The sequence below is a fragment of the Taudactylus pleione genome, unplaced genomic scaffold (genome assembly GCF_031769625.1).
Source record: "Taudactylus pleione unplaced genomic scaffold, aTauple2 ptg000396l, whole genome shotgun sequence".
NCBI classification, from domain to species: Eukaryota; Metazoa; Chordata; class Amphibia; order Anura; family Myobatrachidae; genus Taudactylus; species Taudactylus pleione.
The window spans coordinates 1477552-1497479 of record NW_028284797.1 but is presented as its reverse complement, the minus strand read 5'-3'; the positions used below and the strand labels follow the sequence as shown (position 1 = coordinate 1497479).

At 40.3% G+C, this 19928-nt stretch overlaps 1 protein-coding gene across 2 annotated transcripts in view; it reads left to right on the top strand.

Moving 5' to 3' along the window:
• The window catches only part of TRIM33 (tripartite motif containing 33), a 167767-nt gene extending 148776 nt beyond the window's left edge, over positions 1-18991 (top strand). The window contains exons 13-20 of one of the 2 annotated variants that reach the window (XM_088446301.1): positions 5460-5523; positions 7132-7285; positions 7512-7861; positions 8486-8609; positions 10971-11045; positions 11491-11643; positions 18415-18465; positions 18544-18991. In XM_088446301.1, the coding sequence (XP_088302427.1) occupies positions 5460-5523; positions 7132-7285; positions 7512-7861; positions 8486-8609; positions 10971-11045; positions 11491-11643; positions 18415-18465; positions 18544-18756 (1184 nt within the window). In that variant the 3' untranslated portion in view covers positions 18757-18991. The remainder of the gene's footprint in view (positions 1-5459; positions 5524-7131; positions 7286-7511; positions 7862-8485; positions 8610-10970; positions 11046-11490; positions 11644-18414; positions 18466-18543) is intronic. The other variant, XM_088446302.1, reaches the window with a different exon arrangement.
• The last annotated feature ends 937 nt before the right edge of the window (positions 18992-19928 follow it).

Here is a 19928-nt window from a genome sequence, read left to right as displayed (position 1 = left end):
CTTCGCCTTGCTTCTTTGAAGGTACAGGTTTCGGCCCTGTCTGTCTGGTTTCACCGTAGGATTGCTACAATCCCGGATGTGCGCACCTTTATGCAAGGTGTTGTCCGCATTCAGCCGCCCTTTGTTCCACCTGTGGCGCCTTGGGATTTGGCTGTGGTCCTGAGGGCTCTCCAGGGACCGCCGTTTGAACCACTGGGCTCAGTGGATCTTAAATGGCTAACAGCTAAGACTGTTTTCCTTCTGGCTATTGCTTCGGCCAGACGTGTTTCTGAGTTAGGGGCTCTTTCTTGTAGACCCCCTTTCTTGGTTTTTCATGGGAACAGGGCGGTGCTCCGCACTCGGCCCGAGTTTCTTCCCAAAGTTGTTTCCCAGTTTCAGGACTCCCGCCCTGTCGCACCTGTGCTGCAGATGGGCTTTCCTCTGGTCACTGGTTTTCCGTCTCCCTCCGGTGAGAATGTGATTCTTGTATGTGTCCAGATCTTTGTTGTCTCTCTTCCTTCTCCTCCTCCGGCCTATGGCTTGGTAACTAACTGAGATGCCTTGGCTTGGGGGCGGGGTATAGGAGGGGGACCTAGTGCATCCTGGGAGGCTGAAAGTTTAACTCTTTGGTGCCCGATGACTGACGTCACACCTATAGCCCAAGGTATCCTGTGGAACCCTATGGACTTCGTAGAAATAGAGATAACAAGGGTAAGTTCTTACCATATCTCATTTTTTTTTTTCGCCGGCTCCAGTTTTCGTAACTTTTTAATTGAATACGGTGATAAAGCAGGCGTGCGCCCGATACTTTATCCCCAGAAAAGCTCCGATGTGGAGCGAAAAGTCCAGCACGGACTTTTCCCTCCAAATTGAATATGGCTGTAAAGCCTATTTGAAGAATTGTCATTGCTCCTAATAATGCCCCCAAAACCATTACCACCTTTGATATGTCCCTGCACTATTCCCTTTCTATACTATAAACAGGAGTTATTTACCTTTTTTAATGCATATGTTTGCATGGTAGGAGGGAGGGAGAGAAATGGTAATCACTCTGAATTAAGGCTGCGTGATGTGTTTATTGTTTAGTAAATAATGTAAATAAAATACAAATCTGGAGGTTGGTACTCCTGGGTGGGTCAGAAAGATGGAAACAACACTCTGAACAGTAGCAGAAATCTCTAGAGGAGGCATTTACACCTAAAATGGCCATTACGACTGCAGATCATGTAGCCCAACCAACTGCCCGAAACACACAGAAGAATTGGTATTTGAAATGCACTATATAACCTGCAGACCTGAGAAATCTTGCTACATGTTCTCATGTGTGAAGTTGGCCCCAGCATGAGTTTATTGACAGACAACTAAGATTGACTGGTTATCAGGCTATCTTAAGGGAAAAAAACAAGTTCTTTTTCATCACTGCTGAGGACACTGGAACATAGAGATTTCTAGTTGCTATTAGGAGCTGGCACTTAAAACATCAACTATCCCTATCCGCTCTTCCCCTCCAACTCCCAACAGGCCAGTGCAATCTAAGTGCCCTCCGGAGTTGAGCATGTTTGTGGGCTGCTGTGGCAGCCATGGTGTTTAGATAGGGTTTATGATGGACCAGGCAAAAATCACTAGGGCTAAGGATGCTAGTATGGCTTTGTTCTTTACTTGTGCTCAGTGTCATGTGAAATTGCCATGTGGACAGTTGGACTCCAGGCGCCTTGTGCATGACCTGTCAGTCGGGGCCTGTTGATGCGTTCGTGTCAGTGAACGCGACGTATGCCATGGTGGAGCCATGTGAGCTCAGACATTGGAACAGTCAATGTCTGATGTAATGCAACTGGTGACGCTTCAGCCAGCGGAACATACTCAAGCATCAGCTGCATCTGCTCCCTCAGCGCCAGGGGCAGGTCTCAGTTGGGCGCCTTGTTTCGGACTATGTAGCGTACGACGTCAAGGTTTGAGAAAGTGTCTTACCTGGAAAGATTTTTTTTGAGGATCCTCTGCTGCCAGAGACCCACAAACGTCCTTCCTGTTCGATTCGGAGGAAGTGGAGTTTCAAGTTGAGGTAGTCCGCCCTGAGGGACCTGGTTTCCTCAGGGGGGTGAGGGCCTCTTTTCTGAAGTCCCTTGACTGTTTAGAGCTGGATATTCTGGTAGAGTCGGTTGGGCCTTTCAAACATCTGTGCAAGAGGCTGGTTACCTTTCCTTCATCCACGGCTCTCTGATATGATTGGGGAAGCCTGGAAAACGTATAATAGAAGGTTTTCTGTACCTCACAGGTTCGACACCCTGTATCCCCTTCCGGCGGATCATGTGTCCAAGTGGGAACAATCTCCCAAGGTTGATGCCCAGTGCTGCCCTTGGCCAAGAACATAGCTCTTACAGATCAGGGCACTGTGTCCTTTAAGGATCCAGTGTATAAGAAACTTGAGGGTTGCCTTAAGTCCATCTTCCTGGGTTCTGGAGTGGCTATCCGCCCTTTGCTATACTCGTCCTGGGTGGCCCGAGCAATGGACCTCCGTTGGTGGCTGGTTTCCGATCATCTGCACCAGAGATTGTCATAGTGATCACTGACGCGAGTCTTCTTGGTTGGCGTGCAGTGATGTTATATCTTCGCCTCCAGAGTCTTTAGTCATTATTGGAGGTGGCCCTGCCCATCAATGTGCTCGAGCTCCGAGCCATCTTTCTCGCTCTGCCGGTGGCTCCGTGGGATCTTAACCTGGTCCTCTCGGCTCTCAAGCAGACTCCCTTTGAGTCCCTGCATTCGGCGGACCTGAAGTTCATAACTTGAATATTGGTTTTCCTTTCTTGCCACTGGCTCAGCTCGGCGTGTGTCCGATTTGGGCGCTTTGTCTTGCAGGCTGCCTTTTCTTATATCTTATATTTCTTATAATGATAAGGCGGTTCTCCTTAAGAGTACCTACATTCCAACTATAGGTTGTGTCGGCTTTCCACTTGAACCAAGACAGTCTCTTCCTGTGTTTTCTGTCTGCAACTTACCAGAGACGATCTGGCTCTATTAAATGTTATCCGGGCTCGAGGATCTACTTAAACACTTTTCAGTGCGCCACACAGATTCTTTGCTAGTCCTTTATTACGTTCAAAAACGTGGTTGGCCTGCTACAAAGCAGAACATTTTGCATTGGATCTCCTCTGTCATCTCTCGGGCTTGGGGCAACCGTCAGTGGACAGTGTCTGTGCATGCTACTAGGGCGGTGGCGATTTTCCTGGGCAGCACGGTATGGGGCTTCAGCTTCTGCTGTCCCGCTACTTGGTCCTCTGTCCACACTTTGACTCGTTTTTATAGTTTTCATATTTTTGCCTCCTGCGACGTCCACTTTGGTTGTACAGTTCTCCTGTCAGGCAGCTTGAGCATTCCCTCCCCTGGGGGATGCTGTTGAACATCCCATTGTCCAGTGTCCCCCAGCACTGATAGATGGGGATATTTGGTTGATTACCGTTGAATCCTTTTCGCTGAATCATGCTGGGGACACTGTGTTCCCTCCCTCCCGCTCAGTCGTGTGGTTTTTGTTTTGACAGTAGTTTCCCTACTGGTCTTTTTTCTGATTTATTGCAAGTGTTTTATTGGTTACTGCTTCTACCTAGGGGCACTTTTGAAGTTGTACTGGACTGTAGGGTGTTGAAGGGTGGTGGGGTGGGGGCTTAGGCTTAAAGTGATAGTTGTTAATTTAAGTGCCAGCTCCTATAGCACCCAGCAATTCCCATGGTCCAGTGTCCGCCAGCATGATTCAGAGAAAAGGATTCAATGGTAAACAACCAAAAATCCCCTTATATCCATGCCATTTTCAAAGCTTATTTTAGTCTCTTCCCTATCCTATCAAGAGTCATTCCAATTAGAATTATGTAATTTTCTGGCATTCAATTTCCAGCCTTCCAACAGGAATGCCTTGTGGACCTACCCCAAAGTATGTCAACCAAGTCTTTGATTTTGTAAATCTGTTAATGACTCAAGATCCTTGATGACTAATGCTAAACCCCTTTAGGATGACACCTCTGCTGAGGGAACATTGTTAATGATATTAAGAGGCTTAGCTGCATATTCCATATTGCAGAAGGAATTCTGTCTATAGCTACAGTTCATGTTTTCCTCCAGTGAATTCACAAAGGTGGTAGTGTGGGTGACCGCTCACCTCAGCGGGAGGAATAACTCTTTAATAAGTGGTTGATGACTGTAACAGTTACTCCAGCAGGACTATTTAGAATTAATGAAAATACAAGTGTTAAGACAGTTAAGTGTTATTTGAACCACAATCTTTCATATGCTGGTTCTATGGCGTGTTGGTAGAGATCCCAGCAATGTCCCCTGGCTGTAGCTTCACATGCAACCCTTGCAGAAGCTGAGTCTACAGTCTTGGTACAGATTTCCTGAATGTCATTGGACAGCAGCAATGGATGAGGAATCTACTTGCCTTTTACTGTCAGTCAAAAAAATTACTTGAGGTATAATGGAAAGATTCTAGTGATTTGGAAAGCATTGAATGATGCGTGTATCACTGAATGTAGATTGCTTAGCAAAAGCAAAATAAAGGAACAAAATCTGTCAGTTCTGTCCATATTTACTTTGGGGAAAGAGGGCACATGGTGTACAGTCGTCAGACTAGAAAGCTGTATACAAGGTCAGCTGAGCCAGGATGTGTTGTGATTGCAGGCAGCAGGTTTTTATCTTGGTCAAACTTATGACCATTTCAGATTTGTATTTGTTTATTCTACAAAAATTAGTTTTGTGCAGTCCCCCCATTTATGTAGTGATTTTGCCACTCTGACAGCAAACTTTAATCCAGACAACCAAGCTTCCTTTCTACTGCTCTTGCTAGAGTTAATATTTGTGCGACATAACATCTATGCAGAGTTATTGTTTTGCTGCAGAGATGCATTGCTTGTACGTATATATCCCATATAAGTGTAATACATAGGTTTGTCACTTTCATTAACATGATTTCAAATAAGACTGTTAAGGTGCCTACACACTTAGCGATATTTTACACAATTTGCCTGATTCCGATGCATCGTGACAAATTGTAAAATATGCCCAAATCGTGAGTGTCCACTCACGATACAGATGTGCGTCCCCGCAGGTCGTATGTCACATCTTCAGATCTGCCATGCTGTAGGGCAGATTTACCAATCTGGGACACGATGCACTGGAAAAAGTTAAGGATGCCGATAGATCGTTTGCCACATTGGACGCTTTTTACACCAAATCGTGTGCAGGACTGCCGGGGCGAAGTTCAATGGAAATTGTACACTGTCGGATTGTGAGCACATCGCCAAGTGTGTAGGCATCTTTAGTGATTTGCTGAGTCCAGAATGTGTATCAAAAAACTAAAAACATGCTTTTTTGAAAAAGTAGATAGTATATGCTGCGTGCTTCTGAAAACCCAATAGACAATAAAACACACTTTGTTTTGTTTTGTTTGTCGTCAAATGTTGCATATTTCATAACAAGTGTTCTGCCTCCTATTTTAGGTTTATCCAACTCGCACACACCAGTGAGGCCTCCCAGTACATCAAGCACGGGCAGTAGAGGAAGGTGAGTAATTAGTTCTAATAAAAACCCATCATGTCTATCTTTAATCTTTATGTAGCCTAATAGGCTGTTCAGTTTGTTCTCCATCTTCTTATTGGCATGTTAATCCTCAAGTCTATCAAAAACAGCAGTCCATTTTTTTTTTTGGTCCATATGTATTTCTCCCATTAAGGTCTATATTACTCTTACCATATCTCCATACTGAAAAAAGTTTTGTGGGGGGGTTTTTTATAGCAGAAGAGGGGTTGTCTGTCAATATGACCATTTGTAAATATATTGTGCCCATTTGCTTTTTTAAATTTGTCTCCTTATAATTAATCTAAATTAAAACTTGAGCACTTACAAAGGTTTTTAGTGTATCCACTACAGGGCATACATTGTATATTTCCACTTTAATAGCATACTTATGGACATACTCCTTTGCAGTATACCGTATATACTCGAGTATAAGCCGAGTTTTTCAGCACATTTTTTGTGCTGAAAAAGCACCCCCTCGGCTTATACTCGAGTCATGCCCGCATGGTACACTGCTGAGTAGCGTACCATGCGGGCCGCGGTGCAGACTGTGTCACTGTGACACAGCCTGCACCGCGTGTGTAGCGCTGACCGGACGGAGTTCGGTCAGCACTACACACTGCTAAACACACAGCCGCCGGAGCCGGCAGCTATGTGTTTGGTGTAATCAGCAGCCGCTGAGAGTCTGTCAGACTCTCAGCGGCTACTGCTGCTCCCACTGCGGGAGCCATCTTCCGGCTCCCGCAGTGGGTAATGGGAGAAACGTCGTCATGACGATGTCTCTCCCATTATGCAAAGCGGCGGAGGAGCCTGTAGCAGCGTCGGGACCAGGAGCGGGGTTACAGGTAAGTGTTTTGTTTTTTTTACATTTCTTTCTACTGGGGGGGGTACTACCAGGGGGGGATATCGCTACTGGGGGCACTACCAGAGGGGGGGGGATTAATAATGGGGGAACTACCAGGGGGGGGATGTTGCTACTGGGGGCACTACCAGGGAGGGGGGGAATACTGGGGGCACTACCAGGGGGGATGTTGCTACTGGGGGCACTACCAGGGGGGGTTAATACTGGGGGCACTACCAGGGGGGGATATTGCTACTGGGGGCACTACCAGGGGGGGGATTAATATTGGGGGCACTACCAGGGGGGATGTTGCTACTGGGGGCACTACCAGGGGTGGGATTAATACTGGGGGCACTACCAGGGGGGGATATTGCTACTGGGGGCACTACAAGGGGGGGTATTACTACTGGGGGCACTACCAGGGGGGGATATTACTACTGGGGGCACTACCAGGGGGGGATATTACTACTGGGGGCACTACCAGGGGGGGATATTACTACTGGGGGCACTACCAGGGGGGGATTACTACTGGGGACAGTACCAGAGGGGGGATTACTACCAGTAGCTGCTGCATTTCCCACCCTAGGCTTATACTCGAGTCAATAAGTTTTCCCAGTTTTTTGTGGTAAAATTAGGTACCTCGGCTTATATTCGGGTCGACTTATACTCGAGTATATACGGTAGTTATATTGTTTTGTTGGCGTGCAGCTAAGATTGCATTTTGTAAATGTATTTTATTTTCTTTAAATTCGTAGTTGTGGCTCAAGTGGCAGAACCGTTGATAGACACGCTTTCAGATCCGACCCTGTAAAGGTTAAGCAAGAACCTGGCACAGAGGAAGAGGTGTGTAGTTTCTCTGGAGCTGTTAAGCAAGAGAAAACAGAGGATGGACGAAGAAGCGCATGCATGGTAAAGAAAACAATCCATATTTATTTTTTATCAAAGTGTGTAAGCTAGTGTACAACAATACCATCCAGAAATGTCTTTCCAGCTTTACATGTTGTACACAAAATATCAATTTCTAACCTATCTGTGAGTATGCAAAGTCATTAATAAATCCCCAGCTTTAGATTTTTATATAACATATCTATATATTCTGTATCTAGTAGTAACTCACTTCCGGTGCTTTCTCTAGCTAAGCAGCCCAGAGAGCAGCCTGACTCCGCCACTTACCACCACCTTGCACCTGGAAAGTGATCTGGAAGCTTTGGCCAATCTGGAGAATCATGTAAAGAGTGAGCCAAACAGCGCAAACAGAAGTTGTGAACAGTCATCACATGGTACCCTTGTAAATGGAAAATCCCCTGTCCGTAGCTCTCTGCATCGGTCCCCAAGAGGTGGAGGTGATGGGACAAACAAGGAGGATGATCCAAATGAGGATTGGTGTGCTGTGTGCCAAAATGGAGGCGACCTCTTGTGCTGTGAAAAGTGCCCAAAAGTGTTTCACCTCACATGTCATGTACCAACACTACTTAGCTTCCCAAGGTATAATAATATATTGCCTATACACACGTGAAAATGTTTGAAAAAATAAAATAAAACAGTATACAGTGAAGCATTGTTATGTTGCTGGAGCTGGATTTTAGTACTTTTGACACTACTGTAGTTCTGGAGGATTGAAATTTGCAGATAATTGTATAGCAAAAATGTCAGCGTGCATAACAGCCAATGAAACGCGTGCTTTCCTTCTGTAAAAATGTATTAGAAAAACTGCAAACTTTTAGCATGATTGTCTGGTATTTGAGTACCTTATTGTATTTATATATTGCTCATTCCTTGGTATCATTGGGTTTGATCATTCGAACTTTCACAGCAGCAGGAGATAGGTGCTAACATTGTGGGATGAAATGCATTAAGCTTATTAGTACAGTTTAGAAGATTAAAGTAAATTTATAGTTGCTCTCTGCAACACTAGCTTTTCTTTGCAATGACCTGTAGAACAGGCTTCATAAATGTCCACGTACATTTTGCAGCTCTTTAATTGAGCACCTTTTATTTCTATTAGTTTTAAATGAGAAATGATAAAATATTATAAAGACATTTAAATGATTTCTTTGGTAGTTTTTCAGCAGAATGCTTCATAACCGCACCACTTTCTTTTCTCATCAGTGGCGAATGGATCTGTACGTTCTGTAGAGATCTGAACAAACCAGAAGTTGAATATGACTGCGATAACTCTCAACACAGTAAGAAAGGGAAAACTGTACAAGGCTTAAATCCTGTGGACCAAATGGTACGTATGCTGCAGTCTTTGAGTCACTTGTACAAATACTTTTTTTTTCCCCTGTAAATGGTTATCAAAATGTGACCTCAATTTGCCTATTAAGTTTAACAAGAATTGTTGTTTGAACTAAGATCTAAAAAAAAAAGTACTGCAACCATGACAACACAAGAGGCATGTGCATAACTTTTTTATACTTATTTTCAGATGCCCGTATGTATATAAAAAATTTTTTATTACATTATATCCAAGTAACTTTTATGTACATTTTTCTCGCATGTAAATATTCTTTGGTTGCTGTGATGATATTTATACATGGCAGTAAGATATCCACACTTGAGTCTGTAATACCTATCTTGCTGTCAGCATGTAAGTGCAAATATCCATATCCAACCAGGCCACATGAAGGAACATAAAATGCGGGCCATATTCCCAGGCAAAATGTGGCTAAAATCGTTATAGGGTGGTTACAGCCATTTTTTTGTCAGATTTCAAGCCATTTTCTTATCAAAAGAGCCCCCCTCCTCATGCACCTTTTATATCCCAGTGCAGAGCCACTTCATGCACTTATTTATGCTTCAGAGCCCACTCATTGCCCATATATGCCAGCCCAGAGCACTTTCATGCCTCTTTATATGGCATCAGTCCTGTCCCCCAGGCCCTTTATATGACATAAGTACCCCATCCCCCTCATGCTGCTTTATATGAAATTAGTCCTGCCCGCCACCTTATGCCAGCATAATCAGCTGATAAAACACACTGAGACAGGCTTCCTGTTAGCATGGTCCAGGCAGCATTCCTCTGTCTCTGCAGCAGCCGAGCCAGGTTGGCACTCCGTCCAGTCTGCCAGCATGCCGCAGTCACCAGCAGTGGGCAGTTTCCTCCCTGCTATCAGCCAATGCTGCCCCTACTCAGCATCCCATTCAAGCCTGAAGAACACTCTGAAACAGACAAGTCTGTCCAAGAGGTTTATTGGGCATGAGATTTCTGGACACCACCCGACCAGGAATGGCAAGCCTCCTGACAGATCTTGTGATTCTCGAACATTCTGTAGGAATCTTAGACTGGTGATGGTACCTCGGACAGCAAGTTTGGCGTTACTTGTTTACACCATCCTAATAAAATGTATGGTAGTGATGCAACTAGTATTGAATTTTCGCAGTTTAGAAACATTGCTTAATTTTGTTTGTGCTTCATAGAAGTGAGAGCAAAAGTAAGCGGAGTGTAACTTACCTTGTGCCTTTATTTTACGCAATATGTTTGACATATGCAAATGCAGACCCCTCATGAGACCCAAATAAAACTTTAGTGATTTAGGACACTGCACAGGCAACTGTTATCAATCGTTTGTTAGTGTGATTTTTCAAAAAGGTTTTTAAAAGTGGAAATTGTGTACTAAATTGTGTTAAACCGCATACACACTGGACGATATGTCAAGTGAGTGGCAGCGGGTGGGCCTGGCGGGGGTGACGTCATCGGTAATTGCATCCACACTTGCCGATGCCACGACGATCGGCATGGGTGCGGGGCCATGCTGCATTTGGCAGCATGGCATTAACAGTATCCCCAGATTGAGCTGCATGTACAGCCGACTGGGGATATGGTTATTGTTACATGGGAGCGCGCATCGTTCGTAGGTGAGTGCATACACACTGGATGATATTTATTACCAGTTATTTATATAGCGCACACATATTCCGCAGCGCTGTACATAGAATATTTGGCCATTCACATGAACAATAAATCGTTGAACTTTGTCGTTCATATTGTCCAGGAGTATCATCCAGTATGTACGCGGCTTTAAATATAGTTGTTTCATCTATTAATTTACACCACACAGTGGGGCAGATGTATTAAGCTTTGGAAATTGATAAAGTGGAGAGTGATAAACAACCAGCCACTAAGCTCCCAACAGTCATGTTACTGGCTGTGTTTGAAAAATGACAGGAGCTGATTGGTCATTTATCACTCTCCACTTTATCACTTTCCAAAGCTTAAAACATCTGCCCCAGTGATTGAAAAACGTCTAGATCCACCTTTATCAAATGTTTTGAAATAAAAATGATCCAATGATCGTTTCAGATTCTTTACTGAACAATATATTTTGTTAATTCACTGACGGTGTGTTGCTTGCTTTATATAGGATTACATAGAAATACAATGCCCAAATAGGGAGTTCATATGTTAAATACAGGTACAGCCAAAGTCATAACAGTGGAACCTGGAGCGTTTACGTTTAAGCCAAACGAGTGACAAAAATTAAAGCCTGTTTTTTTTTTTTTTTTTTCTGTTTTTTCATTTGATACAGTATGTATACCAGTAATCATGTGATGCGCCCTGGTTGAACTGACATTTTGTCTTTCTTTTGTTAAGAAATGTGAGCGACTACTCCTATATCTCTACTGCCATGAGCTGAGCATCGAGTTTCAAGAACCAGTCCCTGCCTCGGTAGGTTTGAGCTTTAATAGTATAGCAAAGTACATATCTAAAAGAGTGACTACTGTCAGCTAGTTTTCCATGTAGGTAGATCTCAACATAGCTGTAATTAGAAAGGTAACCCACAGCACAAGTTGATACGTGGTACATTTATAATTGTTTAATAAATCCTTATGTGATTTAAGTTATTTCTATAGACCAAGGTTACATTCTAAAAATAGGGTTTGTAAAATTTTGTTTATAATTGCCCCAACCTAATATAAGGCCCTGCGTTAGTTCAGTCATTTATACTAAAAAAAAAAAAAAAAAAAAAAAAGATAAAAGGTCAGGTTTCGCATTTTTATTTTTTAATCAGTTTTGTCAAAACTGTCAAATGGAATCTGCCTGTCACAGCCTTTGGGGCTTGTAAAATATTTACTTCAGACGCTCTTTTCCAATAGACTGTTTTCTCTTGCAGATACCAAATTACTACAAAATAATTAAGAAGCCCATGGATCTGTCAACAGTGAAGAAAAAGCTGCAGAAAAAGCATTCTCAACACTACCAGACGCCTGAAGACTTTGTTGCAGATGTCAGGCTAATATTTAAGAACTGTGAAAGGTTCAACGAAGTATGTTGGTTTTCTTACTTTACTATATGTGATCTTTTCCCAGCAAAATTCAGTGCATGTAAGGGCAATTCTATCTGCTATTTTCCTCTGCTTTTCGCTTGGTGTAGTTTTAGATCCACATAGGACTGTATTTAGCCTCAATTACAGCGGTACCGATATGTATATGATTTACTATTGCTATGAAAGGCTGTGCTCGCCTCCAAAACTGCCCGTAAATCGTGGTTTCTAAAGGGTGTTTTCTGAGTTCAAACAAAATAGTTACTCAGTTTTTACCTGTAAAAGTAATGTTAAAGCAGCATTATTAAGCCAAAAAATGCTCGCTTTATTTGATAGTTTTTGTTTTGAAAGATCAGGCCATTTATTGATTCTCATTTCTACATACCCTTTTCATTATTACACATTTGAGAAGTGTTGCAACCATAATGGAATTACATATAGTTAGGTGAAAAGTGTTTAAACTTTGCAGAAATGGCCTGAAATGAAATGGTTCTAATATGTTAGGGCAATTTTGTAAGATTTAATTTTGCATATTTATGCAAGAGAAAGAATCAGAAAATATTTTTTTTCCTGTATTAAATAGATCTATTGAAGGGTTTTTCTATTTAATTTGTTTTGCTGTTAAATTTTTATCCATTAGTTATATACTCAGACACTGAGGCTGGAATATTCAAATGTCCTTATCTCGCATGCTTTTACATGTTGATTATATGCATGATTTGAAAAAAAAAAAAAAAGTGCTTTAGGTTTATTTAAGTCTTCCTTTATACCTTTTCCTTATGATACTCCTTTTATGCATGCTTTGATTTTCTTGTTTACCACCACATAGTTTTGTTATTTTTTAGTTGAAGCATAAACAGTGACTGTCATCAATTATATAAAAACATCTTACTAGATGTCAAAGTTCTCTCTAGCAAAATGTAACTGTACAGTTCTAATTTAATTCTGGTAGAGATCCCCAACTGCAGCACGTCTTAAGGACCAATAGCCATAGGTCCAAAAACATAAAATGGCTAAAATGTAAAGGAGACTGCGTCAGTGGAACGTTACACCATAAAAACACAAAGTGAGAGTTTTTAGAAGTGAGTTTTAAGTGATGTTGCCCATAGCAACCAATCAGATTCTATTTAACATTTAACTAGCACCTTCTTGAAGATAATAGTTACAATCTGGTTGCGATGGGCAACATCACTTTTAAAACTCACTTCTAAAAACTCTCACTTTAGTAAATTTAGCCCTAGATCTGTTCCGAAACATCAATGGAAGAGAAATGGCCAAAATAAACATACTAATTTATTTCTAAACAACTATGCAATCATACTGTGTGTGTGTGTATATGTGTGTGTGTATATGTATGTGTGTGTATATATATATCTATCTATATATATATATATATCTATCTATATATATATATATATATCTATCTCTTACAATAACAGAAATATAAAAATTAGTTAAAAACTTCAATCACTACAGATATATGCACAAGTATAATTACCCGGGACTCCTAAAATTGCTAGGTGGAGTATCCAGATAGTTCGCATCACTTTGAACTAACAATATTGCTTTAGAATTGAGTCTTTTTAATGTCTCAAGTGTTACTTCTTAGTGAAGTCCAGAAGCATTTGCTGTGTAAGAATTTTAATCACCGTTAATATTCACCTGCTCCACATCAGATACTTTCCAGACGCTGCGCCCGTCCTGTGTGCATGAGGGAGCAGCAGTGGGGGAGTGACATGCAGCAGTCCTCACTCTGGTGGGGGTGGGGGTCTCCTGGCAGGACCACAGGCGAGATTTGCAGCAACGGGAGCAACAGTGGCGGTCCGGATTTTGAAAAAATCCCTAGAGGAGGGACGAAATGCATTGATCTGGACAATATACTATGTACTAATAACATTTTGATGCATATTTGTTGCTATATATATAATATTTATTTGTAACTCCAATTTATTGTGGAAAAAGAGAACTCTCCCGCTGGCGATTACTCAAACTGCCCAAGCACTGGAAGCAGACAAGCCCTTGGGTGTTCTGAGCTGAATACCGCACTGCTGTGCAAAATACTTTCAGATTAGGGAGAACAGCATGTCTGATCCGGACTGCCGCAGTTGCTCCCGCTGCTGCCAAGCTAGTCTGCTGTCCTGCCGGGAGACACAATGTGGAGGTGCGTGCCCCCCCCCAGATTTAGGACCGCTGCATGTCACTCCCCACTGCCGCTTCCTCATGCACACAGGACGGGTGCAGCGGCTGGTGAGTATCGATGTGGAGCAGCTCAATGTTAAAAGGGGATTATTCAGTCTATAAGTATCAGAATACATTTGTATAAAATGCTTCCACAACAAATGCTTCTGGACTCCTCGAAGAAGTAACACTTGATATTTAAAAATACTCCATCCTAAAGCAATATTGTTACTTCAAAGTGATGCAAACTATCTGGATACTCCACCTGGAAATTTTAGTAGTCCCGGGTAATTATACTTGTGCACATTTCTGTTGTGATTGAAGTTTCTAACTATTTTTATACTTATGTTATTGTAAGTGAATATGTATATACAGGTTGAGTCTCCCATAGCCAAATATTCCGAAATACTGAATTATTTTGGCATGACTGAGATAATGAAACCTTTGATTTTTGATGGTTAATTGTACACAAACTTTGTCTAAGGCACAAATTATTAAAAATATTGTATAAAATAACCTTCAGGCTGTGTGTATAAGGTGTATATGAAACGTAAATGAATTTCATGTATGTGCACAAACTTTGTTTGAGCCACAAAATTATTGAAAATATTGTATAAAATTATCTGCAGGCTGTGTGTATAAGGTGTATATAACACATAAATGCATTCTGTGTGTATATTTGGGTCTCATTCCCAATATATTTCATTACGATGTTCAAATATTCCAAAATATGGAATATTCCGTTATCCAAAATACCTCTGACCCCAAGCACTTGGATATGGGAGACTCAACCTGTGTGTGTGTGTATATATATATATATGTGTGTGTGTGTATATATATATATATATATATATATATCTCTCCCTCTCTCTCTGTCTCTCTCTCTCTCTCTCTCTCTCTCATTTTTATATATAAACAATTTTTTCTTTTTCTTTTAGTACTATGGTAGTGTTAAAGGAAACAAAAACATTTTCAAGTTAAAATCACCCTGATGGAACTATTCATGAAATGCCTAGTGGTACTAAACCAGTGACACTCCAACACTGCAATCCACTTTCACCAAACAAACTTGACTAGCTGGTCACACACGGCTGCTAACACCTTTACACAGTGTTGGTCTGGGGCATGAAGGGCCCACTAAGGAATGCAGTAGTAGGGGCCCAAGCTTAAGTGGTATGATCATACACCACACAGAGACATGGCCAACCATTAAGAGGACATGTCACGATCACCCATTTTGATTGGCAGGAGGACTAACTTTGGTTTAGTTTCCATAGAAACAAATCATACACCCAAATTAATCCATGATCCTGCTCCAGCAAGTTATCGACTCCTAAAGGAGGGGTTTGGTCCCCAGGCAGTGGGGCCCACCGGAGATTTCCCCTGTACACTTGTGGGCCAGTCCGACCCTGCCTTTACATGTGACATTTTAATGATCTTTGTTTTTTCTTCTTCGTACCCGTTGTGGGGTATCGTGAAATTCCAAAAACCACCGAAAAAAGTGTTTCCCACTATAAAGTTAATTATATAGATATATATCTACATATATATCTATCTATCATATATATATATATATATATGTGTGTAGGTATATAATATACGTACATATTGAGTCTCCCATATCCAAAATGCTTGGGACCAGGGGTATGTTTGATAACGGAATATTCCGTATTTTGGAATATTTGCATATTCTAATGAGATCTTGGGAATGGGACCCCAATATACAAACACAATGCATTTATGTGTTATGTACACCTTATACACACAGCCTGCCGGTAATTTTATACAATATTTTCAATTTGTGGCTCAAGCAAAGTTTGTGTACAGAAATGAAAATAATTTGTCAAAAAGCAAAGGTTTCATTATCTCAGTCATGCCAAAATTATTCCGTATTTCAGAATATTTGGATATGGGAGACTCAACCTGTGTGTGTGTGTGTGTATGTATATATGTGTGTGTGTGTGTATGTATATATGTGTGTGTGTGTGTGTGTATGTATATGTGTGTGTGTGTATATGTGTATATATATATATATATATATATATTTATTTATTTATTTTGCATAGGTGTTTAGAAATAAATTAGTATGTTTGTATTAGCCGTTTCTTTTTCCATGATTTTTATGAACAGATCTAGTTTCTTATGGTGTATCCTCACAGTGGCAGAGGAATTTACCCATCTCAAAAACAATACCTAACATTGCAATGTACTAATGACCTATTTATCTATCTGAAAATGGTAGAATAAAGAAACCACACTGAATCAGATTCCTGAAAAAATCCATTTTACTCCAAAATGAAGAGTTCACATAAGACCAATGATTAATCAGATTTCCTGGCACGCTACAGTTATATACACCCTCAGTGCAAATCCTAAAATAAGGAAATGTAATGGAGTCTGACATACTTGCATACTGGTGAAAATAGTATTGCTCCCTTTGTAGATGTTACAGAAAATGAAAATCCTCTATTTTTGCTGCTAGGGTTTCTGTTTTTGACACAAACCGATTTCGGTTGTGCAGTTTCTGCAGTTGTGTATTGTTCCTTCTCTGAGGCGATCAGCTAAATCTGTGTATCTTTGGAATATTCCTCTAATCCTGTATTTGGCTGCAAAATGTTGCAACTCCTGAAGACTGAACTCCAACTCTATCAAACAGAATGAGCTAATATTCATCCCAGCCCTTTTCATTGACTACAAATGCCAAGGATGCAAAGTACATATACAATGCAAAATTGGCATTAATTGTGATGGCAAAGCTCAAATTGTATTGCTAAAACGTCACACCTCTGTTGTGCTAATATAAATCTGTTTTTAGTTCTTTATTTTTTTTAAACCTGCACAGTGTTTCTACTGCACAAACACCGTATATTTCAGGCTAAAATATGCAGGCACAGAGAACCCCATGTGACAGACTTGTGTTTGTACTCTTAATTTAGTTCCCAGCCTCCATCTCTGAATAATGGCATTTGAGGTTGATGGTTAACTTGTATTGCTTGCCTGCTAATATGTTGCGCTTGGTGTCTGAAATTTCTTGCCTTTATAATACATGTGAATGAAAACAATATATTGCAAAATATTGGGGTGGGCTTGTGGAGCACTTTCTAAAATGTCGGTTGTATTTTTAAAGATGCATTGTTTTGAAATAAGTGCTCTACAACATGAAGTTACATGGCTATGCTTCACATGGACATTTCTGAATAAGTATTCTATTCACAGCATTATTTTAAGGCAACCTTAAATTGTTAGTTTTTTTTTCCATCTAAAAGACAACGTTTGCTATGGGATGGCTGTGTCTTGTTTGTTTTTTAACTTGACGTTTACACAACTAGTTCCCTTGGATATCAGTTCATCTATATATTTATAGGGTGCAACACTACACTGAAACAGAAGTTAATGAAAATTAATATTTCATAGATGTATCCACTTAGCTTCCGATTATTGAGCGCCCAAATCAATCCTACGTTGCGTAGCACTGAATTCCTCAAATTCTGCTTTTTAAAATGCCCGTTTTAAACTGCACAAGCCTGCTCCAAAATTTGGATGAGTTCTTTTTAATAGACAACTGAATTATATAAAGTGAAAGTCTCACAACCTTTTCTAGATATTGGTGGAATATCTTCTGACAGCCCTTCCTTCTGTGTTTGGGAACCTTATGTTATCAAGGCTTCAGAAAGCAGAAATTAGCAGTAGCTGAGCCTAATGCTCTTCATTGTCACATGCGTTTGCTTTGGTCTACCACTGTGATGACCTTTGCAAAAGATACCATGCTGAGAATTTCTCAGCTACCTGAAGTGACAGCGTGACTCAGTGGAGAGCTGGGCCGCTGTTATGTCCACTTTGGCAAGCTTTGCCTGTTAGATCCAAATGGAAGCATTATGTACTGTGGGTGGGTAACCTTTAAATTGGCTTTTTATATAGAAATGTTCCTTTTAAAACTTGCAATTCCCACCATGTATGACTTTTTTTGTGTGGGAATCATGTCTTTATCTTTAGAAGTGCAACAGAAATGTTCTCTGTAGGGTTCTAACCAGAGACACCTTTTTTACTTACCTGAATAGACTGACGTTCCATGCTGCCAGTTTATAGTTTATATTTAGCAAAATTAAGGACCGTTGGCGAACTTTGACGTGTCCATTGAAGTGAATAAGATGACACATCCCAGTTCTTACAGACTGCACTGTTACATATTCCTTTAAGATGTTTGTGGGTTTTTTTTCCCTCCATCGGCTGAGGTCATCAGGTTTACCATGTAACTGCTGACACTGGTAATTTTTAGCCCCAAAACAAAGTGCAGTTTTCTTTCTCTCTTTTTTTATTTATATAATCAAAACTAAAACTGCTGAATCTTATCTGGTCTACCCCATTTTTCATAACAGCAGCTTTGGAGATGGACTGTAATTTCAGTCAATCATATTTTATTCCTGCCATATTTAAGAAAGTGTATTCCTAGTTGATTTAGCAAAGCTTTTTGAATTGCAGTCTGGTCATAACTATTTTTTTATACTTTGTTATGGCCTTGTTTTGTAGTGAAACCCTAAAAAATAAAACTTAGAATAAATGATTTTCACGTTTTTTTGACTTTGGTGTCCTTTTTAGATGATGAAAGTTGTTCAAGTTTATGCAGAAACACAAGAAATTAATCTGCAGGTAAGCTTTCCAATCCATGCAAACTTGACAGAAGTCTATGCATAACCTTAGGTGAATTTTCTTTTCCTTGTCCAACAGAACGACTCAGAAGTGGCCCAAGCAGGAAAGGCTGTTGCATTGTACTTTGAGGACAAACTACCAGAAATCTACCCTGACAGGACCTTTCAACCTTTGCCAGAGTTTGAACCAGAGGAGGACGATGGCGAAATAACAGAGGATTCAGATGAGGATTTTGTACAGCCACGAAGAAAACGTCTAAAATCAGATGAGAAGCCAGTGCATATAAAGTGATTTGAATGCCCTGAACTTTACACTTTTCTGTAGAATAAAATGACTTTAAGAAGTACTTATTTAAGTGTCCCTGGAATATCTTCTTGCCCATACCAGCTACCGTCAAGGAGAAGCTGGCCGCTTTTAGACAGTATTAAACCAACTAATGTTTGTACAGAAGAGATGAACATTCTTTTAAAGAAAACAAATGGAGGATACATTGTCACTTTGTTTAGATTTTTTTTTTTTTTTTTTTCTTCATTTGATGAACTTCTTGCCTCAAGGAACAGTCTATTCGTAATCTCAATTAGATTTTGTGAAATGTTGAGGACGATTCCCCTGGTTTGGTATTTTCAACCGTTCTTTGTACAGAGCTATATGTGGACTCGGTGGTTGTTGTTTCTTGTTAATCTATTTCTTTCTTGAAGATTGGACCAGTACATGGAGTTTACTGTAACACTTTCTCCTCTACTCGTCAGGCTGCTTTGTAGTTTGACTTCTGGAACAGCGAAAAAATGGTACAGGTTTAAGATTGCTTTATGAATGATTCTATTCATGCTCATTTTTTTTTATTATTTTTTTTTAACTTGAGTGGTTAGCTGAGTGAGTTATCCTTCAAAGTTCTGATATATAGATATATATTTTGTGAAGGAAACAGTTTAACTTGGATCATAAAAACATTAACTTTTGCTATGTATATATGAGGAAGCTAATAAGTGTTCGTAAATTCAAATTGCATTATTTCAGGCAACAGATTGTCAACTCTTGCTGTTGTCTTGCATCCAAGACAAGGAAAAATAAATTAAATTACTGGTTAAATATTCTTGATTTTATCATATTTTAACACCAATCAAATGGTAGATGGAAGATGTTAGTACATTTGAGAGAATTACAAAATTACTGTGTCTTCCTTAACCTTTTTAATTCTTTTAGCAAATGTATGATTTTGCTATGCTCACCGTGTCTTACTTGTAAATAGAATCTGACTGTCTCAAGATTGCAGCCTTTCCAGATGTGTTTTTTTGTTTATTTTTTGATGGAGATTGTTCTTAAAGATGTGTTTTAATGCAGAACTTGCAATACTGCAAACCATTCTAAAACCACTTAATGGTCAAATGTCTGCTAGAAGAAACCCAATAAAACCTACAATCGTTTTAAACAAACATCACTTATGCTCTCCTTTCCCTTACTAA